The sequence below is a fragment of the Oncorhynchus tshawytscha genome, linkage group LG11 (genome assembly GCF_018296145.1).
Source record: "Oncorhynchus tshawytscha isolate Ot180627B linkage group LG11, Otsh_v2.0, whole genome shotgun sequence".
NCBI lineage: Eukaryota > Metazoa > Chordata > Actinopteri > Salmoniformes > Salmonidae > Oncorhynchus > Oncorhynchus tshawytscha.
Window position 1 is genome coordinate 12618771 of NC_056439.1, and position 26024 is coordinate 12644794.

The window sequence follows — 26024 nt, forward strand, 5'->3', positions numbered from 1 at the left end:
TGCTGACCCCAAGCATACTTCCAAAGTTGGGGCAAAATGGCTTAAGGACAACAAAGTCAAGGTATTGGAGTGGCCATCACAAAGCCCTGTACCATTTTGTTGATCCCTGCCTACAGACAGAAACTAAAACAAGAAGCTCCCACGCTGAGGTCTGTTCAACGCTGGTCTGACCAAGCTGACTCCACATTCCAAGACTGCTTCCATCACGTGGACTGGGAGATGTTTCGTATTGCGTCAGACAACAACATTGACGAATACGCTGATTCGGTGTGCGAGTTCATTAGAACGTGCGTTGAAGATGTCGTTCCCAAAGCAACGATTAAAACATTCCCTAACCAGAAACCGTGGATTGATGGCAGCATTCGTGTGAAACTGAAAGCGCGAACCACTGCTTTTAATCAGGGCAAGGTGTCTGGTGACATGACTGAATACAAACAGTGCAGCTATTCCCTGCAGCTATTAAACAAGCTAAGCGTCAGTACAGAGACAAAGTAGAATCTCAATTCAACGGCTCAGACACAAGAGGCATGTGGCAGGGTCTACAGGCAATCACGGACTACAGGAAGAAATCCAGCCCAGTCACGGACCAGGATGTCTTGCTCCCAGGCAGACTAAATAACTTTTTGCCCGCTTTGAGGACAATACAGTGCCACTGACACGGCCTGCAATGAAAACATGCGGTCTCTCCTTCACTGCAGCCGAGGTGAGTAAGACATTTAAACGTGTTAACCCTCGCAAGGCTGCAGGCCCAGACGGCATCCCCAGCCGCGCCCTCAGAGCATGCGCAGACCAGCTGGCCGGTGTGTTTACGGACATATTCAATCAATCCCTATACCAGTCTGCTGTTCCCACATGCTTCAAGAGGGCCACCATTGTTCCTGTTCCCAAGAAAGCTAAAGTAACTGAGCTAAACGACTACCGCCCCGTAGCACTCACATCCGTCATCATGAAGTGCTTTGAGAGACTAGTCAAGGACCATATCACCTCCACCCTACCTGACACCCTAGACCCACTCCAATTTGCTTACCGCCCAAATAGGTCCACAGATGATGCAATCTCAACCACACTGCACACTGCCCTAACCCATCTGGACAAGAGGAATACCTATGTGAGAATGCTGTTCATCGACTACAGCTCGGCATTCAACACCATAGTACCCTCCAAGCTCGTCATCAAGCACGAGACCCTGGGTCTCGACCCCGCCCTGTGCAACTGGGTACTGGACTTCCTGACGGGCCGCCCCCCAGGTGGTGAGGGTAGGCAACAACATCTCCTCCCCGCTGATCCTCAACACTGGGGCCCCACAAGGGTGCGTTCTGAGCCCTCACGCTGTACTCCCTGTTCACCCACGACTGCGTGGCCACGCACGCCTCCAACTCATCATTAAGTTTGCGGACGACACAACAGTGGTAGGCTTGATTACCAACAACGACGAGACGGCCTACAGGGAGGAGGTGAGGGTCCTCGGAGTGTGGTGTCAGGAAAACAACCTCACACTCAACGTCAACAAAACTAAGGAGATGATTGTGGACTTCAGGAAACAGCAGAGGGAACACCCCCCCCATCCACATCGATGGAACAGTAGTGGAGAGGGTAGCAAGTTTTAAGTTCCTCGGCATACACATCACAGACAAACTGAATTGGTCCACTCACACAGACAGCATCGTGAGGAAGGCGCAGCAGCGCCTCTTCAACCTCAGGAGGCTGAAGAATTTCGGCTTGTCACCAAAAGCACTCACAAACTTCTACAGATGCACAATCGAGAGCATCCTGGCGGGCTGTATCACCGCCTGGTATGGCAACTGCACCGCCCTCAACCGTAAGGCTCTCCAGAGGGTAGTGAGGTCTGCACAACGCATCACTGGGGGCAAACTACCTGCCCTCCAGGACACCTACACCACCCGATGTTACAGGAAGGCCATGAAGATCATCAAGGACATCAACCACCCGAGCCACTGCCTGTTCACCCCGCTATCATCCAGAAGGCGAGGTCAGTACAGGTGCATCAAAGCTGGGACCGAGAGACTGAAAAACAGCTTCTATCTCAAGGCCATCAGACTGTTAAACAGCCACCACTAACATTGAGTGGCTGCTGCCAACACACTGACACTGACACTGACTCAACTCCAGCCAATTTAATAATGGGAATTGATGGGAAATGATGTAAATATATCACTAGCCACTTTAAACAATGCTACCTTATATAATGTTTACATACCCTACATTATTCATCTCATATGCATACGTATATACTGTACTCTATATCATCGACTGCATCCTTATGTAATACACGTATCACTAGCCACTTAAACTATGCCACTTTGTTTACATACTCATCTCATATGTATATACTGTACTCGATATCAGCTACTGTATCTTGCCTATGCTGCTCTGTACCATCACTCATTCATATATCCTTATGTACATATTCTTTATCCCCTTACACTGTGTATAAGACAGTAGTTTTGGAATTGTTAGTTAGATTACTTGTTGGTTATTACTGCATTGTCGGAACTAGAAGCACAAGCATTTCGCTACACTCGCATTAACATCTGCTAACCATGTGTATGTGACAAATAAAATTTGATTTGATTTGATTTATTTGATTTACCTCAATCCTATAGAAATGTTGTGGGTAGAACTGAAAAAGCGTGTGCGAGCAAGGAGGCCTACAAACCTGACTCAGTTACACCAGCTCTGTCAGGAGGAATGGGACAAATTTCAACTCATTGTTGGAAGCTTGTGGAAGTCTACCCAAAATGTTTGACCCAAGTTGAACAATTTAAAGGCAGTGCTACCAAACACTCAATTAGTATATGTAAATTTCTGACCCACTGGAAATGTGATTAAATAAATAAAAGCTTAAATATATCATTCTCTCTACTATTATTCGGACATTTCACATTCTTAAAATAAAGGGGTGATCCTAACTGACCTAAGACAGGGACTTTTTACTAGGATTAAATGTCAGGAATTGTGAAAAACTGTGTAAAATGTGTATATAAACTTCGGACTTCAACTGTATGTGGCAGGGTCTACAGACTATCACGGATTACAAAAAGAAAACCAGCCCCATTGCAGACATCAACATCTTGCTCCCAGACTAATTAAACAACTTCTTTGCGTGCTTTGAGGACAATACAGTGCCACCAACACGGCCCGCTACCAAAGACCGTGGGCTCTCCTTCTCCGTGGCCGATGGGAATAAAACATTTAAACGTGTTAACCCATGCAGGGCTGCCGGCCCAGACGGCATCCCTAGCCGCGTCCCCAGAGCATGCGCAGACCAGCTGGCTGGTGTGTTTACTGACATATTCAATCAATCCCTATCCCAGTCTGCTGTCCCCACATGCTTCAAGATGGCCACCATTGTTCCTGTTCCCAAGAAAGCTAAGGTACCTGAACTAAATGACTATTGCCTCGCAGCACTCACACCTGTCATCATGAAGTGCTTTGAGAGACTAGTCAAGGATCATATCACCTTCACTCTACCTGTTACCATAGACCCACTTCAATTTGCTTACCGCCCCAATAGGTCAACAGACGATGCAATCACCATCACACTACACACTGCCCTATTCCATCTGGACAAGAGGAATACCTATGTAAGAATGTTGTTCATTGACTACAGCTCAGCATTCAACACCATAGTACCCTCAGCTCATCATTAAACTTGAGACTCTGGCTCTCGACCCCGCCCTGTGCATTTGGGTCCTGGACTTCCTAATGGAAGGTAAGAAACAACATCTCCACTCCGCTGATCCTCAACACTGGGGCCCCACAAGGGTGTGTTCTCAGCCCTCTACTGTACTCCCTGTTCACCCACGACTGCGTGGCCATGCACACCTCCAACTCAATCAGACGACACTGCAGACGACACTGCAGTGGCAGACTTGATTACTAACAACAACTAGACAGCCTACAGGGAGGAGGTGAGGGCACTCAGAGTGTGGTGTCAGGAAAATATCCTCTCACTCAATATCAGCAAAACAAAAGAGATGATCATGGACTTCAGGAAACAGCAAAGGGAGCACCCCCCTATCCACATTGACGGGACAACAGTGGAGAAGGTGGAAAGTTTTAAGTTCCTCTGTGTACATATCATCGACAAACTGAAATGGTCCACGAACAGACAGTGTGGTGAAGAAGGCGCAACAGCGCCTCTTCAACCTCAGGAGGCTGAAAAAATGTGGCTTGTCACCGAAAACCCTCACTAACTTTTACAGGTGCACAATTGAGAGCATCCTATCGGGCTGTGTCACCGCTTGGTACGGTAACTGCACCCCCCCACAACCCCAGGGCTCTCCAGAGGGTGGTGCGGTCCGCACAACGCATCACCGGGGGCAAACTACCTGTCCTCCAGGACACCTGCAACACGTGATGTCATAGGAAGGCAAAAAAGATAGTCAATGACAATAACCACCCGAGCCACTACCTGTTCACCCCGTTTCCATCCAGAAGGTGAGGTCAGCACAGGTGCATCAGAGCTGGGGCAGAGAGATTGAAAAATGGCTATCTCAAGACCATCATATTGTTCAACAGCCACCACTAGCACAGAGAGGCAGCTGCCTACCTACAGACTTGATGTCATTAGCCACTTTAATAAATGGAACACTAGTCACTTTAATAATGCCACTTTTTTAATGTTTACATATCTCGCATTACTCATCTCATATGTATATACTGTATCCTTCACTATCTATTGCATCTTAGCTGCTCTGTCACTGCTCATCCATATATTTTATACTGACATATTCTCATCCCATTCCTTTACTACATTGTGTGTATTAGGTTTTGTTGTGGAATTTGTTAGATATTAGGTTTTGTTGTGGAATTTGTTAGATATTAGGTTTTGTTGTGGAATTATTATATATTACCTGTTTGGTACTGCTGCACTGTCGGATCTAGAAGCATAAACATTTCACTACACTCGCAATAACATCTGCTAACCATGTGTATGTGACCAATACAATTTGATTTGAACAGCCTGAATCCACAGAGCTCTTCTTGCAGGCTCTATTTCCCTACTTGGGAACATTGTGAACCGTAGGTCGGGATTTCTGACCTGGTTACATGTACATTGAACAACACAGTAGCTTTTCGGCATGTTTTGTTATTTCTGTATAACTATTAACCATTGTAAAAGAGTTGGCTCTTTTACAATTGGGGTCAATAAGAAAGAAAATGTGTTTAGTGGGTGTGGTTGAGGAGAATTCCTTATTACGTGATTCTCGAGTATACTGTGCATTATAGGGAAATAATGCACACCCTATAAAAAACATCAATCAGAATCAGACAATCAGACAATCAGAAACGAGTATTCAACAATGCCATGATATAGTTAAGCAATAAGGCACCTCAGGGGTGTGGTATATGGCCAATATACCACGGCTAAGGGCTGTTCCGGCACGACGCAACGCGGAGTGCCTGGATAAAGCTTTTAGCGTGGTATATTGGCCATATATCGCAAACCCCCGAGGTGCCTTATAAACTGGTTACCAGCGTAATTAGAGCAGTAAAAATACATGTTTTGTCATACCTGTGGTATACGGTCTGATATACAGCCAATCAGCATTCAGGGCTCGAACCACCCAGTTTATAATCTATTCTACCTAGGATTTGTTTATATCATTTGATTGTGGCATTTAAATAGGTTGGTTTCGTTGTGTAGTCTTTCTTTTACACTGTTTTCATAAACAACGCTGTCTTCAGCGAGCAACCCTCATTTCTTCCTCAGTGGTCAGTTGCGGAGTGAGTATTTTTGTCCTTGAGCTCCCATTGGACACATTCGATGTCAATTTGATGAGGAATGTTTTCAAGAATGGAGCCGCAACGTAACATCTGCAAACTGTGAAGGTGCCGTGTTGATTTAGACATAACAGTTTACATTGATAAGGAATCGTGAAGAACTGGTCGTAAAAATGGTATGTAAACATCAACATATTAGATTTCACGGCGACATTTGATTGCCATGGTTATTTTGATGTGTAGTGGTGCGTTTTCCCGTATGAGAACGAGCTATCAGCCTATGGCTACAATATCTGTTCACTGTAAATTAACACTGAAATTCGTGATGCGAGTGCGATTTTATCGTTCTAATATTCATGTTGCATCAATGAAAACATTATTTGCTGTTGAACAAGTCATTCCAATTTACAGTGGAATCAACACTATCATCACTCTACATTTTTGACATACTTGTATTTTCTGATTTATGTTTCTCTATTTCTGTTTTATATCCGTTTTTAGTATGGTTTTGTCAATCACGCCTTGGAACTACTTGTATTACGCAATTATGGCGAAGACGTGTGGGAAGACATCAAGTGAGTTCAAAGATTTGTTTTGTATTTGTGATTGACACAGGGCATTTGCATACCATAATTTCAAAGCAGAAAGTGAAAATAAAAACTAAATGTGGCCATGTTGCAAAATGCAAAACAAGGAATCAGCAGGTATGTTCAGTAGATAGATATGTTAGTAACACATTTAATTGCTCCTATAACTGTGTTGTAGTAACACACTTTACACACATGGACGCATAGATTTTGTATTGTAGATATGTGGTAGGAGAGTAGCTTAGTGGCTTGAGGGCAGACAATGTGTTGTGAAAAGTTTTATGAAATGTACGATTTGAAATTGTATATAACTGCCTTAATGTTACTTAATAAATACAAATTACACTACTGCTTAAGTAATTACCATGTAATAACAATTGCTTACTTTACATTGTTACTTTACATTTTAATTTAAGTTATTACACTTTAATTGTGTTTACTACATTGTCTTGACCACAACTTTATGTAACCTACCAATATGACATGGATAATAATGCAAAAATATGTCAATTAACCATATTATAGTTTTGAAATCAATAAACTCCCCCTATTGCTAGACAGAGTGTATAACGAATGGCCATGTCATGACCAGCAGATATAGTGGGCCTATCTAACTTATACCATGTGACCATAAATCACCATAAATCACCAGCAAACATAAAAGAAAACTATATATATAATTCATCAATTCATTATTAAATGACACCACTATTATGGGAAGGCGAGCCATATTTTTACTCATAATTTAATTTTCATTAGCTTTCTAATAGTGGTGATAAAGGGAGGTTGTTGCATTATGATAACAAAGTGCTCAAATATTTGGCAAGATCCAAGTTTATTTTTCTTCCTCAGTCTTTGCTGTTCTAGGACCCAGACTTTCATCCCATTCTATCCTATAAGAACAGAGGCACAGCTGCCTCTCCGAAAAACGTGTTTTGAGGATTCTGGTAATTTTTATCGCCCAAAAACATTGTGCTGCAATATTTCTCAACATTATCTTGGCTGACGTAATTCAACATTATTACATGCGTAAATATTCAAGCTAGGTTTTATTTTCAGATCTTGCATCTCAGAGCAATTGAAAAAGTAATTCTTATTTTCACTACATTTTTATGTTTGTTCAGCAGATCACATGCTCAGAGAAAGTGGTTGCTAGCCAGCACAGCAAATCAGTATTGTTTTCTCAGATCAACTCGGTAATCAGGTCAAATAGACCTCATTAGGATATATAACAGGCTTATTTATTAGCATGCCAAATACATTTTCACATTGTAACTTCTAAATATAGATAATCCTACGATGCAGTTAGTGCTCAAAGGTAGATTAAGGCTACTGCAACATTCATGAAGGTGTCATGACTGTTTTCATAACATTGTTATGAATGCCTTATGTATACCCCCATAAAGTAAATTGATACTGATTGTTTTTGATTGGACCAAATAAGTGTAGCTATCACTTTACTGAAGGACCCTTATGTATGATTCATGTAAGGCTTTTATAACAGCTATTTAAGATGTTATAACATCAGCCATAGGCATAAACAACGGCATACAATGTTATGAAGCTAGTTTTAATGGATACTATAGAGGACAAGCGAATATGTTGTCGTATGCTCTTGTCAACTGCCTCTTTATTACATAGGTAATAATCACATGTTAATATAATATCTAATAATTGCATTTTCTTCTTTCCTGTTATCAGGAGGGAGGCACAACTCGATGTAGAGGGTCAGTTCCTTGTCAGAATCATATATGAAGATGCCAAAACATATGACCTTGTTGCTGCTGCAAGCAAAGTTCTCAGTATGTTTTTTAATCATGTTTTGAAATGCAAGATGCTTTACTTGAACCAGTTTATTCCTAACATAATTGTATGGCATCACTTTAAAATATGCTACCCTTTATAAAGGGTAACTTATTTTAAAGTGTTACCAATGGGACTGAGATGGTGTATTTTTTTATCTTGCAGAGATTGATGCAGGGTGTATCCTACAGATGTTTGGGAAGATGTTTTTTGAGTTTTGTCAAGAATCAGGGTATGACACCATCTTGCGTGTTTTAGGCTCCAATGTCCGTGAATTCTTGCAGGTAAGCACTCCAGTCATGTCATGAATGCTTCAACGTAAGTTAAATATGACCTATATTTCAATTGTACAGTGCCGAAACAATTCTGTGACCGCCCCCTCGTCTTTGGATATGGGGGAGTTGACCATGTAATTCAAATAGGACAGTGGCAGTTTGATTTGCCAAGACCGAACCCTCTGTTTACAAATACAAAATGTAGGGCTTCACTTTGGGTTGAAACAGAGATAAAGGAGTGAGGACTGGAGTTATGCAACCTTGTTCTAAAGGCCTGCTTTAGGCCTGCCTTCCCAGATCAGTTTATGCTGTGTAGCCAACTCCTATGGTGTTTGGTATGACAATGACCACAGGAGTTGTCTATATAACACAAACTGATATGGGACCAGTCTAAATGGAATCTTAATGGAGAGAAACTAGTATTTCATTCATTTTTGCAACCCCCATACAGAATCTGGATGCCCTCCACGACCACCTAGGTACCATCTACCCTGGGATGAGGGCTCCGTCCTTCCGCTGCACAGACGCGGAGAAGGGCAACAATCTGATCCTGCACTACTACTCGGAGAGGGAGGGGCTCCAGGACATTGTGATCGGCATCATCAAGACGGTGGCCCAACAGATCCACGGCACAGAAATAGAAATGAAGGTGTGCTGTTTAAAATAAAATAATAACTATTATTACCTAAGAGGATTGGACCCTTTAAAAAAAAGCCTAAAATGACATCTTGATGCCATTTGAAAGGAAACACTTTGAAGTTTGTAGAAATGTGAAATTAATGTAGAGACAGCAGGGGTTCAAACTGTAGAAGCCATTTCCTACTTTTGAATTAAAAAATGGATTTTATCAAACAAAACTGCTACATTTTTATCTCTGGGACCCTCAGGATGACAAATCAGCATAAGATTACTGAATGTAAGTACATTATTTACCTTCAGAGGTGAATGTATAAAACCAGTTGCTGTGATACAAGTTTGTTGTTGTGCACTCTTCTCAAACAATAGCATTTTTTTAACTTTAATAGCTACTGGAAATTGGGTAGTGCAGTTATATTAACAAGAATGTAAGCTTTCTGGCCATATAAGACATGTCTATGTCCTGGAAAGTTTGCGGTTACTTACGTCTTTCTAGTTAGCAACAACTGTCCCGGTATAGGGACACCAATCTCGTAGATCCTTAAGAAATTAAAGGGATAGTTCGGGATTTTGGCAATGAGGCCCCTTATCTACTTCCCCAGAGTCAGATGAACTCGTGGATACCATTTATATGTCTCTGTATTCAGTAGGAAGGAAGTTAGAGGTGGTTTCGCAAGCCAATGCTAACTACTGCTAGACCTGGCACTGTTTTTTGTGTGCCTTGGAAGTTATTTGGATTCTGTGCTGCTTGGGGTTCTTACCTTCCGTCCAAAATGGGACAGTGGCCGACTTTCAAATGCCCCTCTCCATTCAGGACTTGTTTGGGTCTGAGCAACTGCTAGTGTTGGTCACTCAGTGGGCAGTTTTTTGATCTGAGATGTTGGTGGGTCTCTGTTGACTTGGGTCAGATGTCTATGAAAGGGGCAGAATGTTAGTACACTCAGAAGGTGACGTAATACAACTACCAAGTAGCTAGTAGTTATAGTGTAAGATACGGTATTTTAAAGTGTCTAACCATTATTAGACTGATATAAGTGTCATGATAGTTTTAAAGCTAGGAATATGTGATTAAGTTATGTACCTTCTTTATAGCATAGTAGTCCATGCAGCAAACACCAGGTGGAATTAGTATATACCATTGGTAGTCCTTTCAAAAATCTTGTCTCTGAGCACATAGGTTACCTCCTCATTTTCAGAGAAAGCCAACTCTACTTTCAATCCTAATCATATCGCAGAGATAGGTGTCCATATGTATTTTTTATCTCCCAAGCTCAGCGTAAAATTAAATGGGGGAGCTGAATTGACAGACCCTGCAAATATGACACCAGATTGTCTGGAAATGTTATTCATTGTTGCCACGGAAACCATGTGCGTCAAGCCATTGACGTCAGTGTATAGACTAAAAAGGACTTATTGTGGCCAGGCAGTAACCCTCACAAGAACATCACTGTGTTTAAAACCATCACACCTCAGATCACCTTAGATATTTACATAAAGACATACAGTATTTCGATGTCTATGCGTTTACCAATCACCCACCGGTATCCCTTACATTATCTCTTGCCATAATGGGTGGACTGGCGTACATTTTGAGTGTCCCAATAAAGTAAAGCAGGATATAAACACAGGAAGTATAGCATGCACTCATTCAATCCATTCTTCCTTCACCAGGTGATCCAGCACAAGAGTGAGGAGTGTGACCACATCAAGTTCCTGATCGAGGAGAAGGACTCGGAGGAGGAGGCCTTCTATGAGGATCTGGACGGCTTCGAGGAGAACGGCACGCAGGAGACCCGGATCAGCCCCTACACCTTCTGCAAGGCCTTTCCCTTTCACCTCATGTTCGACAGGAACCTGATGCTTACTCAGTGCGGCAACGCTATCTTCCGTGTGCTGCCGCAGGTTTATGTCTATTTAGCTATAGGACATTGAGATTTTATGTGTGTAAATAACTACTCTTATGCTGCATTATGACTGCATTATAACTCAGTAGGAGTGTGTTTATAATGCACTGTAGATATGGGCTTCACAGGTAGCCTGCAGTTGTAATGCAAATATGTGGTTATAATCTATTGTAATACTTGGCACAAGTATGTATGACCCCCTTATTAAGTGTTTTGCTGTTGTATTCCTTAGCTCCAGCCAGGCATCTGTAACCTGCCCTCCGTGTTCTCTCTGGTGCGTCCACACATAGACTTCAGCTTCCAAGGAATGCTCTCCCACATCAACACTGTCTTCGTTCTGCGAAGCAAGGTATGCCAAGAATACTCACTACTGAAACTTTTCGCATTTTAATTTAATGTTAAAATTCCATCACAAAAAAAATAGAGGAACTAGATAGAAAACTACATTTATATTTTCTGTGTCCTGGCTGCTTGTGTGTCCATGCGTGTGTGTCTCTGCCTGTGTGTGTGTGTGTGTGTGTGTGTAAATTATGTCTTTCCAGGAGGGCCTCTTGAACGTGGAGACTTCGGAGAACGAGGACGAGCTGACTGGTGCTGAGATCAGCTGCCTGAGGCTGAAGGGACAGATGATCTACCTGCCCGAGGCGGAGAACATCCTCTTCCTCTGTTCTCCCAGGTTCTGCTGCTGTGATGTTAGACAAAAACAATGTGCTGTTCTAGGCTGCATTCCAAATGGGCACATAAAGCTCTAGTCAGAAGTTGTGCACTATGTAGGGAATAAGATTCCATGTGCCCTGGTCAAAAGTAGTGGACTGTGTCAGGAATAGGGTGCCATTTGGGATGTAGTCCTAGACTTGGGGTGGATGGCTGGGCTGGATGGATGGATGTCTCTTGGTTGGTGTGTGAAACCTAAATTGGATTCAAAACCACGGCTACTGTAGTGCAGCAGATGGTCTGGTCTTAAGGGGCCAATCTACAGTGGAAACAAAAGTCTAACCCCGCCTTTGCTTTGGTAAAAAGCTGAGGGATGGATCTAAAAATGTAACTACTCTCAGATTCAGACAGAGCTATGGCTGCAATGACTGACCATCCATTATATAAAAATGATAGTTTTAACTATGTTTTGAGACTATACAGTGTTTGTTTACATTTAAAATGTTTAATAACATTGGAGTAAAACAAGGTTCTATTTGGGTTCTGACAGGGTGTCACAGTTGAACTAAGCTCATTAGGATTTTAAGTGATATTCAAGAATCAGTGTATACATGCATGCATACATACATACATACATACATACATACATACATACATACATACATACATACATACATACATACATACATACATACATACATACATACATACATACATACATACATACAGTTGAAGACGGAAGTTTACATACACCTTAGCCACAAGTTAGCCCATTCCTCCTGACAGAGCTAGTGTAACGGAGTCGAGTTTGTAGGCCTATTTGCTCGCACATATTTTTTCAGTTCTGCCCGCAAATTTTGTATAGGATTGAGGTCAGGGCTTTGTGATGGCCACTCCAATACCTTGACTTTGTTGTCCTTAAGTCATTTTGCCCCAAGTATGCTTGGGGTCATTGTCCATTTGGAAGACCCATTTGCGACCAAGCTTTAACTTCCTGACTGATGTCTTGATGTTGCTTCAATATATTTACATCATTTTCCCTTCTCATGATGGCATCTATTTTGTGAAGTGCACCAGTCCCTCCTGCAGCAAAGCAGCCACACAACATGATGCTACCACCCCCGTGCTTCACTGTTGGGATGGTGTTCATCGGCTTGCAAGCCCCCCCTTTTTCCTCCAAACATAACGATGGTCATTATGGCCAAACAGTTCTATTTCTTTTCATCAGACCAGAGGACTGAAAAGTACGATCTTTGTCCCCATGTCCAGTTGCAAGCCGTAGTCTGGCTTTTTTATGGCGGTTTTGGAGCAGTGGCTTCTTCCTTGCTGAGTGGCCTTTCAGGTTATAGGACTCGTTTTATTGTGGATATTTTGTACCTGCTTCCTCCAGCATCTTCATAAGGTCCTTTGCTGTTGTTCTGGGATTGATTTGCACCTTTCTCACCAAAGTACGTTCATCTCTAGGAGGCAGATCGTGTCTCCTCCCTGAGTGGCATGACGGCTGGGTGGTCCCATGATGTTTATACTTGCGTACTATTGTTTGTACAGATGAACGGGGTACATTCAGGCATTTGGAAATTGCTCCCAAGGATGAACCAAACTTGTGGAAGTCTACAATTTTTGTTCTGAGGTCTTGGCTGATTTATTTAGATTTTCCCATGATGTCAAGCAAAAGGCACTGAGTTTGAAGGTAGGCCTTGAAATACATCCACAGGTACACCTCCAATTGACTCAAATTATGTAAATTAGCCTAACATAAGCTTCTAAAGCCATGACATATTTTCTGGAATTTTCCAAGCTGTTTAAAGGCACAGTCAACTTAATGTATATTAGTGTATAACTAGTGTATAATTAGTGTATAACTTCTGACCCACTGGAATTGTGATACAGCGATTTATAAGTGAAATAATCTGTCTGTAAACAATTGTTGGAAAAATTACTTGTCATGCACAAAGTATATGTTCTAACCGACTCGCCAAAACTATAGTTTGTTAACAAGAAATGTGTAGAGTGGTTGAAAAGGACTCCAACCTAAGTGTATGTAAACGTCTGATTTCAACTGTATATAGTCATTCGTTGGATGTAGCAGCTACAGATTGTTTAAAGGGACAATCTTTGGTAACACTTTACTTAAATCATCCATTTATATGTTGTCTTATAACCAGGCTTATGTCTCAAACTGTCCGTTACTGTATTTAGTTAACACATTTTCTGGTTGTAAACGGCTTGTTGGTAGTAGTCATGTACACCATTTCTAGTCCCAGAAGTGACTAAAAAGTGTAATTAGGATAACTTGAGTCATAAAGTCAGTATTTTCCAAAAATAAAATGTCAGAGAGTTGGGTTTGATTTTAAGTTATGCCCACAAACATGTGGGTATTGGTTTGTACATTTTCTCTTGGAATGCACACTGACCATGGTAAAGTTTGTTAGATGTTGGATCTCTTTTTGGGGCTAGTTAGGTACCGTCAATAAAATGACATCATGTATATGGGACAATATGTTCACATTGCAATAGTTCCACATTTTAGTGACATAAAAACCTCAAACCAACTATAAATTGTATGAATTCATGTAAAACATTGAAAGCATTTAATAAGAAAACTAAAAGGTGTGCAACATGAAAATATTGTCCCATGCCAACCAAAAGCATAACCCTCCTGCATTCATAAGGACAAGCCTTTATGATGTCTTTATGTCTTTATGTATAACATTTTCAACGGACCCAAATTACTTATTTAGTCAATCTATCACAACTCCGGAGAAGACTTTGAACTGTCTGCATCTGGGTAACAAAAGTTTATTACAAAAAAATGAGGCAGGCAAACAACCGGTCAAGGGCAGGCAGAGGTCAGTAATCCAGAGCAGTACGAAAGGTACAGAACGGCAGGCAGTCTCATGGTCAGGGCAGGCAGAATGGACAAAACTAGAGGAAAAAAACGGGAAAAACGCTGGCAGGCTTGACAAGACAGACTGGCAACAGACGAACAGAGAACACAGGTATAAATACACTGGGGATAATGGGGAGGATGGGCGACACCTGGAGGGGGTGGAGACGAGCACAAAGACAGGTGAAACAGATCAGGTTGTGACGCAATCATTATAAGATGATCATTATTAGTTTTTATAAGAGGGGCATACATGCTAATCATAATGCAATATGTTGTCCCTACTGAACACAGCCCCTGTTGAGTTGTGTTCAACCACTGTTCAGTCTCTGATGCGTCACCAACACTGTGTTCAGTGTGATGAATCTGGATGACCTGACGCGGAGAGGCCTTTACCTGAGTGACATCCCGCTGCACGATGCCACACGTGACCTGGTGCTGCTGGGAGAACAGTTCCGTGAGGAGTACAAGTTGACTCAGGAACTGGAGATCCTGACTGACCGTCTGCAGCACACCCTTCGGGCCCTGGAGGATGAGAAGAAGAAGACGGACAGGTTCGTAGAGACTCCCAACCCATCGCCCTCACTGTTTGATAGACGTCCTTCACCTATTTACATTTTTGTTTTAATGTAAAGGGATGGTCCACTCCAAATATAATTTCAGCAGTGTTGGAGTCTTTGGTGTAGCTTTCTAAACTCCTGACTCTGACCCCCCCCCCTCCCTGAGCTCTGTTGTGGCCACTTTTCTCTGTGTCTATCTCCCTCTAACTTCCTACTGTACTGTCAAAAATGATAACTTACACATTTATTTAAAATTGACAAAATGCCTTTTGTGAATGTGAAACCTATTTAACCACAAATTGTTTGAACTTTGAGCGCAGCAGCGCCAATCTGCTCAGTAGTGCGGATTGCCTCAGAAGGAACATGTACCGCTCTTCCATTGAAAATCAGAAAAGGGGTGGCTTCCCTTGATCCTTGACCCACATATTTTTATAAAATATACTACACTACATTATACCTCATGTAATGTCAATAACTCAGTCTTTCTATTTTATTGCAATATGCCTATGAATGTGTGAGGTACAACTCATATAAAATACCAGTCAAAAGTTAGGACGCCCACTCATTCAAGGGTTTTTCTTTATTTTCACTATTTTCTACATTGTTGAATAATAGTGAAGACATCAAAACTATGAAATAACACAGTATGGAATCATGTAGTTACCAAAAAGTGTTTAAGATTCTTCAAAGTAGCCACCCTTTGCCTTGATGACAGCTTTGCACACTCTTGGAATTCTCTCAACCAGCTTCATGAGGTCATCACCCAGAATGCATTTCAATTAACAGGTGTGCCTTGTTAAAAGTTCATTTGTGGAATTTCTTTCCTTCTTAATGAGTTTTAGACAATCACTTGTGTTGTGACAGGGTAGGGGTGGTATACAGAAGATAGCCCTATTTGGTAAGACCAAGTCCATATTAGAAGGCAAGAACAGCTCAAATAAGCAAAGTGAAATGACAGTCCATCACTACTTTAAGACATGAAGGTCAGTCAATCCGGAAAATGTCAAGAACTTTGAAAGTTTCTTTAAGTGCAGTCGTAAAAACCATCAAGCGCTATGATGAAACTGGCTCTCAAGAGGACCACCACAGGAAAGGAAGACCCAGAGTTACCTCTGCTGGGGAGGATACGTTCATTAGAGTTATCTGCGCCTCAGATTGCAGCCCGAATAAATGCTTCAGCATTCAAGTAACATCTCAACATCAACTGTTCAGAGAAGACTGCATGAATCAGGCCTTAATGGTCAAATTGCTGCAAAGAAACCAGTACTAAAGGACACCACTAATAATAATAAGTGATTTGCTTGGGCCAAGAAACAATGGACATTAGACTGGTGGAAATCTGTCCTTTGATCGGAGTCCAAATTTGAGATTTTTGGTTCCAACCACTGTCTTTTTGAGACACAGAGTAGGTGAACGGATGATCTCCGCATGCGTTTTTCCCACCGTAAAGCATGGAGGTGGGGGTGCTTTGCTGGTGACACTGTCAGATTTATTTAGAATTCAAGGTACACTTAACCATCATGGCTACCACAGGATTCTGCAGGGATATGCCATCCCATCTGGTTTGCACTTAGTCCCACTATCATTTGTTTTTCAATAGGACAATGACCCAAAACACACCTCCAGGCTGTGTAAGGGCTATTTGACCAAGAAGTCTTGTCATCTACAAGACCCTGCTAGGTAAAGTCCCCCCTTATCTCAGCTCGCTGGTCACCATAGCATCTCCCACCTGTAGCACGCGCTCCAGCAGGTATATCTCTCTGGTCACCCCCAAAACCAATTCTTTCTTTGGCCGCCTCTCCTTCCAGTTCTCTGCTGCCAATGACTGGAACAAACTACAAAAATCTCTGAAACTGGAAACACTTATCTCCCTCACTAGCTTTAAGCACCAGCTGTCAGAGCAGCTCACAGATTACTGTACCTGTACATAGCCCACCTATAATTTAGCCCAAACCTCTTTCCCTACTGTATTTATTTATTTATTTTGCTCCTTTGCACCCCATTATTTTTATTTCTACTTTGCACATTCTTCCACTGCAAATATACCATTCCAGTGTTTTACTTGCTATATTGCATTTACTTTGCCACCATGGCCTTTTTTGCCTTTACCTCCCTTATCTCACCTCATTTGCTCACATCGTATATAGACTTGTTTCTACTGTATTATTGACTGTATGTTTGTTTGAAGAAAGAACACTGAAACAAACTTACAAAACGCGATATAACACATATAAAAAATGTGCAGACACAGGCAACTAGACATAGACATAGATAATAACTCACGAAATACCCAAAGAAGATGGCTGCCTAAATATGGTTCCCAATCAGAGATAAACAGCTGCCTCTAATTGAGAACCAATCCAGGCAACCATAGCCCTACATAACACCTAGATGGTAAACAATCCCATACACCTTCAAAACCCCTAGACAGTACAAAACACATACATCACCCATGTCACACCCTGACCTAACCAAAATATATAAAGAGAACAAAGAATACTCAGGTCAGGGCGTGACAGTTTTACTCCATGTGTAACTTTGTGTCGTTGTATGTGTCGAACTGCTTTGCTTTATCTTGGCCAGGTCGCAATTGTAAATGAGAACTTGTTCTCAACTTGCATACCTGGTTAAAAAAAATAAGGAGAGTGATGGAATGCTGCATCAGAACCTGGCCTCCACAATCACCCGACCTCAACCTAATTGAGATGGTTTTGGGATGAGTTGGACCAAAGAGTGAAGGAAAAGCAGCCAACAAGTGCTCAGCATGTGTGAACTCCAAGACTGTTGGGAAAGCATTCCAGGTGAAGTTGGTTGAGAGAATGCCAAGTGTGTGCAAAGCTGTCAAAGGCAAAGGGTGGCTACTTTGAAGAACCTAAAATATCTTGATTTGTTAACACTTTTTTGGTTACAACATGATTGCATATGTTTTATTTCATAGTTTGTCCTCACTATTATTGTACAATGTAAATAAAAAATGTTTAATGAGTAGGTGTTCAAACGTTTGACTGATACTGTATGTAAAATCCGAAGTCCAATTTTATTAAGCATTTAGGTTAAAAAAATGTACCCTATTCAAAATGTTATTGCCAAATTAGGTCTTCTCGGATCTTGAAATTAAATCCATAATTCTAATCTGACAACGACAGAACCCGGTCATAATAAAAATAATAATAAATCAATACATATCCGAGGTGGACCAGATTCGACCCAATATGTCAGAATGGAGGGAGAATCGAATCCAAATTGGATAATGTCTATCGGACTCAAATGGATCCGAAAGAAATTCATTATTGATGTGCAAGCCAGTAGAATTGTTTTGACTTGTCTGGCAGGCAGTGAACGTTAACATATATCTAAAATAATTGACTTATGGTGTACACAAGAACTTAGTATTTTCATAAATAACATCCCTAATTTAAAATGTCAAACACAAGCGAAGGGGTGTGTGACGAAGACGCACTATAGGAGCTTCTCTCTCCAGAATGCGCTTTCTGCTCCTGCTCGTTCATGCGCATTCATTGTTTCATTGTGTGAATTGTTTGTCCCTTTGTTAATGTTTATTTTGCTTGAGCACGCATAGAAGTACCTGGGCTGACGTGCACTAATATAGGCCTATAAAAAAAGTTCCCATTTGGGAATGTCTGCTAGCATTTTATTGTTGTCAGGACCTCACACAACAGAGTGTTACATCCATTTCGAATGACAATAGTTCCCCACTGTATTTGAAAAATCTTTCTAACACTCTCCTTCCCGATAGGCCTAAGTAACCATTGCAACTCGGTGTGCTATAGCAACATATTGCTGATGCCATATCTCCAGAGGAACGTCATAAAATAGGCTACCTGAACACACCTACCGTGCGCAAAATCCAGCATTGTCTATTCTGAGCTCATTGGTGTGGGAAACCGTGAGAGGCCAGTTGAAACAATGTTGCAAGTTTGCTATGGCAAGAGTTCAAGCCAGACCAAGAGGCAGACAGGCAGAGCACTAACTGCAATGCGTAGCAAACATGATTTATGGAGGATATTTATTTTCCTCAGGATATGTTCTTCAAATATAATTTTACGATATGGTCGGTATATCATATTTTCAGACAGATCCAAGGTCCGTGGCCACCAAGCATGATCCAATCTCAGTGGGTTAACTGCCTGTTCAGGGGCAGAACAACAGATTTGTACCTTGTCAGCTCAGGGGTTTGAACTTGCAACCTTGCAGTTACTAGTCCACCGCTCTAACCACTAGGCTACCCTGCCTCCCCAAGTTGAGATACTGGGGTGCAAAGGAGCAAGATAAATAAATAAATACAGTATGGGGATGAGGTAGATTGGATGGGCTATTTATAGATGAGCTATGTACAGGTGCAGTGATCTGTGAGCTGCTCTGACAGCTGGTGCTTAAAGCTTGTGGGGGAGGTAAGAGTCTTAGTGATTTTTGCAGTTCGTTCCAGTTATTGCCAGCAGCGAACTGGAAGGAGAGGCGGCCAAATGAAGAATTGGCTTTGGGGGTGACCAGTGAGATATACCTGCTGGAGCACGTGCTGCTATTGTGACAAGTGAGCTGAGTTAAGGCGGGGATTTACCTAGCAGAGACTTGTAGATGACCTGGAGCCAGTGGGTTTGGCAACGAGTATGAAGCGAGGGCGCCAAATTCAAAACAACAGAAATTCCATAATTAAAATTCCTCAAACATACATGTATCTAATACCGTTTTAAAGGTAGTCTTGTTGTTAATCCCACCACAGTGTCCGATTTCAAATATGCTTTTCAGCGAAAGCACCACAAACGATTATGTTAGGTCACCACGAAACCACAATAAAAACAGCCATTTTTCCAGCCAAAGAGAGGAGTCACAAAAAGCACAAATAGAGCTAAAATGAATCACTAACCTTTGATGATCTTCATCAGATGACACTCATAGGACTTCATGTTACACAATACATGTATGTTTTGTTTGATAAAGTTCATATTTATATCCAAAAATCTCAGTTTACATTGGCGCGTTATGTTCAGTAATGTTTTGCTTCCAAAACATCCAGTGATTTTGCAGAGAGCCACATCAATTTACAGAAATACTCATCATAAATGTTGATGAAAATACAAGTGTTATGCATGGATTAAAGATATACTTCTCATTAATGCAACCGCTGTGTCAGATTTCAAAAAAGCTTTCAGCGAAAGCACACCATGGAATAATCTTGAGTACAGCACTCAGCCACCAAAACAACCATACAGATACCAGCCATGTTGTGGAGTCAACAGAAGTCAGAAATAGCATTATAAATATTATTTTACCTTTGATGATCTTCATCGGAATGCACTCCCAGGAATCCCAGTTTTATCATAAATTTTCAATAATACTCCAACCGGACAATTCCTCTGTCTTTAGAAATTAAAGGGAACGCAGCACGCTCTCACGTCCGCACGCTTGATTTAGCTCATGGCATTCTGCCAGACCCCTTAGTCAAACAGCTCTTATTCGCTCCCCCTTCACAGTAGAAGCCTGAAACAAGGTTCTAAAGACTGTTGACATCTAGTGGAAGCCTTAGGAAGTGCAGTCGAACCAAATTTGGTTTGATTTGATATTTGGAATTTGATATTCCTCTGTCCTGCACGCGCACACCCGGAAAAACACTTTGTTACCACTCATCAGTGTTACTTACTAAAACTGTTATTACACTAAGGTTTTAATTCTAAGATTAACTTAGACTACAATTAGGGTGTGGAAATGTTAAGATTATTTTGCTCTTACTGTAGTACTGTAGCCTACTCCTGACCGGTCACGTTGTACAGTGCCCGAGTCTAAGACACTGCATTGCAGTGCAAACTGCATTGCTACAGATGCTGGTTGAAAACCTGTGTCGGACGCAACAGGGAGACCCATGAGGCGACGGTAGGCTTTTGGTTTCTCTCCCTCTAAAAATAGTAATAATTCTAAATAACAAACAGGCTTTATTTACAAATTAGTAACAATGTCTCACCTCAAGAATGGGCTTTTTCCTCGCTCACTTTAGGTTATTTGAAAATGAAATCTCAAAATATATTTTTGAACAAGCCATAGAAAGTTGTTTGCAATTTCAGTTTTAGTCCACCAGAAAGATAGAACAAATATGGTGAACTCAAATATGCTAATTGATTAAAAATATCTATTGGAACCTTTAACAAGTGGAAAGGGGAAGAAGTATTATTATTAACCCTGTTTTTTGCAGGCTGTGAATTCTGCAAACGTTTCTAGGATGGGCTATTAGCAGGACTATATATTGGTCATATTGATCATGGCTCTCGAGTGGCATAGTGGTCTAGGGCACTGCATAGCAGTGCAAGAGGCATCACTACAGTCTCTGGTTTGAATCCAGGCTGTATCACATCCAACTGTGATTGGGAGTCCCATAGGGTGGCATGTTGTTGTTATTATTATTATATATTTAAAAAAACTTACATATTCTCAAAGATCAAATCAAATAAAATTTTATTTGTCACATACACATGGTTAGCAGATGTTAATGCGAGTGTAGCGAAATGCTTGTTTTGCCCTAATGAAAAATCCCCCTTAGATATTATATTTAGAATCCTCAAATCCTCTAAATGTAATTTATTTCACTGAATCTCCTTTGGGGTATTGGTTAGACTACAACAAGGGTGTGGAAATGTTATGCTCTTAGTACTGTAGCCTACTACCGACCGTCACATACATATTTTCTGTTCCATCCTGAGGGTTTCATTTTTCTTGGAATAGAAACATCATAATATTAATCAAATTAAGCTCAATTTCTTAAAATCAATCCCATATACTATGTTCTTACAAAAAAAACATTTTAAGTTCTCTTGTACAGCCAATATTGAAGGCTACCAAATGCTTCTCAAAGATGCACTCTGGTGGTCAAACTAGCACTAACTAGCATTAATGTTAACAATGGCTGACAATTAAATAACGTGCCATAGAATTCTGCGGCAGTATGACGCAACTTTTAAAGCAAGAACCACTGTATGTGCAAAAGTTCTATCTCACAACTTGATGAAACCTTCACTCTTGCTCATACATTTATTTAGAAACAAGCGAGAATTAAGATGACTTAAGAGTAGTAAGACCTGTATAAACGCAACAGATAAGGGGCTAGAAGCGTATTTTTGGGTGGCTACCAAGTGGTAAGGACAGGCAAGCGCCATACTATTGTGGAGGACTTAATTCTTCCTGCTATGGCTGGGATAATGCTGGGGGAAAAGGCAAAAAAAAAATGATACAGACACAATGCCTTCATCAAACAACACTTTCACGACGCAGGTTTTGAAACAATTACTGCCTCGCATACAAGCCAGTGAATTCTATGCATTACAGCTGGATGTGTCAACAGATGGGGCACAGCTCCTGGTATATGTCTGTTACGTTTATGGGGGAGTCAATTAAGGGGGAGTCTATTAAGACATCCTCTTCTGCAAACCAGGACAACAGGAGAGGATCTTTTTAAAGTACTGGACAGCTTTGTGACATCAAATGGGACTTGTGGTCAAGATGTGTTGGTATTTGTACTGATTGCACAAAAGCCATGACAGGGAGACATAGTGGAGTGGTAAAGCACATGCAAGCAGTTGCTCCCGACGCCACTTGGGTACTGCAGCATCCACCGAGAGGCTCTTGCTGCCAAGGGAATGCCTGACAGCTTGAAAGACATTTTGGACACTAGTGAAAGTGGTTCACTTTGTTAAAGGCCCCTGAACTCTCGTGTATTTTCTACATTATGCAATGATATGGGCAGCGACCATGTAACGCTTTTACAACATACAGGAGTGCGTTGGTTATCAAGGGGCAAAGAATTGACACGTTGTTTTTTAAATTGAGAGACCAGCTTAAAGTTCTTTACTGACCATAATTTTCATTTGTCTGACCGCTTGCATAATTACAAGTTTAACACACGACTGGCCTATCTGGGTGATGTTTTTTTGCGCCTGAATGATCTGAATCTAGGATTACAGGGACTCTCCGCCACTATAGTGGGGCAAAAAAGTATCAGCCACCAATTGTGCAAGTTCTCCCACTTAAAAAGATGAGAGAGGCCTGTAATTTTCATCATAGGTACACTTCAACTATGACAGACAAAATGAGAAAAAAGAATCCAGAAAATCACATTGTAGGATTTTTTATTAATTTATTTGCAAATTATGGTGGAAAATAAGTATTTGGTCACCTACAAACAAGCAAGATTTCTGGCTCTCACAGACCTGTAACTTCTTCTTTAAGAGGCTCCTCTGTCCTCCACTCGTTACCTGTATTAATGGCACCTATTTGAACTTGTTATCAGTATAAAAGACACCTGTCCACAACCTCAAACAGTCACACTCCAAACTCCACTATGGCCAAGACCAAAGAGCTGTCAAAGGACACCAGAAACAAAATTGTAGACCTACACCAGGCTGGGAAGGCTGAATCTGCAATAGGTAAGCAGCTTGTTTTGAAGAAATCAACTGTGGGAGCAATTATTAGGAAATGGAAGACATACAAGACCACTGATAATCTCCCTCGATTAGAGGCTCCACGCAAGATCTCACCCCGTGGGGTCAAAATGATCACAAGAACGGTGAGCAAAAATCCCAGAACCACACGGGAGACCTAGTGAATGACCTGCAGAGAGCTGGGACCAAAGTAACAAAGCCTACCATCAGTAGGCCGCCAAGGACTCAAATCCTGCAGTGCCAGACATGTCCCCCTGCGTAAGCCAGTCTGAAGGCCCGTCTGAAGTTTGCTAGAGAGCATTTGGATGATCCAGAAGAAGATTGGAAGAATGTCATATGGCCAGATCAAACTAAAATATAACGTTTTGGTAAAAACTCAACTCGTCGTGTTTGGAGGACAAAGAATGCTGAGTTGCATCCAAAGAACACTATACCTACTGTGAACCTTGGGGATGGAAACATCATGCTTTGGGGCTGTTTTTCTGCAAAGGGACCAGGACGACTGATCCGTGTAAAGGAAAGAATGAATGCGGCCATGTATCGTGAGATTTTGAGTGAAAACCCCCTTCCATCAGAAAGGGCATTGAGGATGAAACGTGGCTGGGTCTTTCAGCATAACAACGATCCCAAACACACCGCCCGGGCAACGAAGGAGTGGCTTCGTAAGAAACATTTCAAGGTCCTGGAGTGGCCTAGCCAGTCTCCAGATCTCAACCCCATAGAAAATCTTTGGAGGGAGTTGACGCAAACAACTGGATTCGTTATCCTTTTCATGCCCTGCCTCCAGTTCACTTACCGATATCTGAACAAGAGAGCCTCATCGAAATTGCAACAAGCAGTTCTGTGAAAATTCTAAGACACAGATGCCCTGTTAAGACACAGATGCCCTTTGCAACCACTTACCTGTGTGAGAGTGGATTCCTGGCCCTCACTTGCATGAATACAAAATACAGGAACAGACTGTGTGTGGAAAGTGATTTAAGACTGAGACTCTCTCGTACAACACAACACAGCAGAGATATGTGCTTCCATTCAAGCACACCCTTCTCATTAACCTGAGGTGAGTTATTCAGTTTGATGAATAAATAAGGTTTTATATGTAAGATGGCTAAATAAAGAGAAAAATTATTGATTATTATTATTTGTGCCCTGGTCCTATAAGAGCTCTTTGTCACTTCCCACGAGCCGGGTTGTAAACACTCACTCATTTTTTTGTTTAATAAATGTATCGTATAGTGTGTGTGGCAAGCTTACAATGATGTCAAAAAAACATTTGAGTGCACTGACCCTGGTGCTAGAGGGGGTACGCAGCTGGAGGTTTAATGGGCTACGGGACTATAGAAAAGTTTGGGAACCACTGATCTAGACTGATTGAAGTGGATTTAACAAGTGACCTCAATAAGGGATCATAGCTTTCACCTGGTCAGTCTGTCATGGAAAGAGGAAACGGAATGTTTTGTACACTCAGTGTATAAGCCAGTTAGCAGACACTTTTATCCAAAATGATTTACAGTCATGCATGCATTTACCTATGGATGGCTCGGGGAATCAAACCCACAATCCTGGCATTGCAAATGCCATCCTCTGCCAACTGAGCCATACAGGACCACACTCAGTATCTTTTGGTGAAAAAAATGGGAATAAAAACATCTCCAGAAGACAAAATAATCTATACGAGGCGTTTTCTTTTCACTTTTCTTTAGATTGCTCTACTCAGTCCTGCCACCGTCAGTGGCCAATGAGTTGCGCCACAAGCGTCCAGTCCCGGCCAAACGCTACGACAATGTGACCATCCTCTTCAGCGGCATTGTGGGATTCAATGCCTTCTGCAGCAAACACGCGTCAGCCGAGGGTGCCATCAAGATAGTCAACCTGCTCAACGACGTCTACACCCGATTTGACATCCTGACCGACTCGAGAAAGAACCCCTACGTGTACAAGGTTTGAAGGGATATTTCGTTTTTCTCTACTCTTATTTACAGATAAAATTAAAACATTGACACGTGCAACAGTCAGATGCACCATTGTTTGAATACTCCTTTCTGATTGGCTTGAAGGGCATTCTAGAGCATGCATTATTTAAGTAATAATGCCCTCGAAGCCGGTGTTTGGAGGATATATTGGCACGTACCAATATATCCTCAAACACAGGCTTCTAGGGCATTATCACTTTTATACAACGGGTTAGCAACATAATGAAAATGTCAATCATTATTTGAATAAGTTATTTGATTAATTTATTAATACCATTTCATCCTTCTACAAGATATAGTCCCGACCACAAATCTAGGTTTGCTACCCAAGCCGGCTGCCAGAGATGCAACCCAGTCGTTCAGTCTTTTTGTTCTGTCTATGGACCCGACCCAGTCATTAGTTCTAAATGTTCCATTGTCATACTGGCTGGCAACGTTCTTATCCCTTGCTTGCTAGCTAGCCAACTACAGCTAACGTACAGTCACGTCAGACACTGCAGCCAGAATAACAGCAGCAGCGGCATTTGCATTTGTTTAAGCTGTTTTCTAGTGA

At 41.6% G+C, this 26024-nt stretch overlaps 1 protein-coding gene across 2 annotated transcripts in view; it reads left to right on the top strand.

Moving 5' to 3' along the window:
- Nucleotides 1-5727: 5727 nt before the first annotated feature.
- The window catches only part of LOC112261450 (guanylate cyclase soluble subunit beta-1), a 55335-nt gene continuing 35038 nt past the window's right edge, over nt 5728-26024 (top strand). Inside the window, exons 1-10 of one of the 2 annotated variants that reach the window (XM_024436774.2) lie at nt 5728-5924; nt 6250-6323; nt 8037-8062; nt 8304-8422; nt 8865-9062; nt 10721-10951; nt 11186-11302; nt 11496-11629; nt 14851-15048; nt 25202-25439. In XM_024436774.2, coding sequence (XP_024292542.1) covers nt 5922-5924; nt 6250-6323; nt 8037-8062; nt 8304-8422; nt 8865-9062; nt 10721-10951; nt 11186-11302; nt 11496-11629; nt 14851-15048; nt 25202-25439 — 1338 coding nt within the window. In that variant the 5' untranslated portion in view covers nt 5728-5921. Of the gene's footprint in view, nt 5925-6249; nt 6324-8036; nt 8138-8303; nt 8423-8864; nt 9063-10720; nt 10952-11185; nt 11303-11495; nt 11630-14850; nt 15049-25201; nt 25440-26024 lie in introns of both variants that reach the window. The other variant, XM_024436773.2, reaches the window with a different exon arrangement.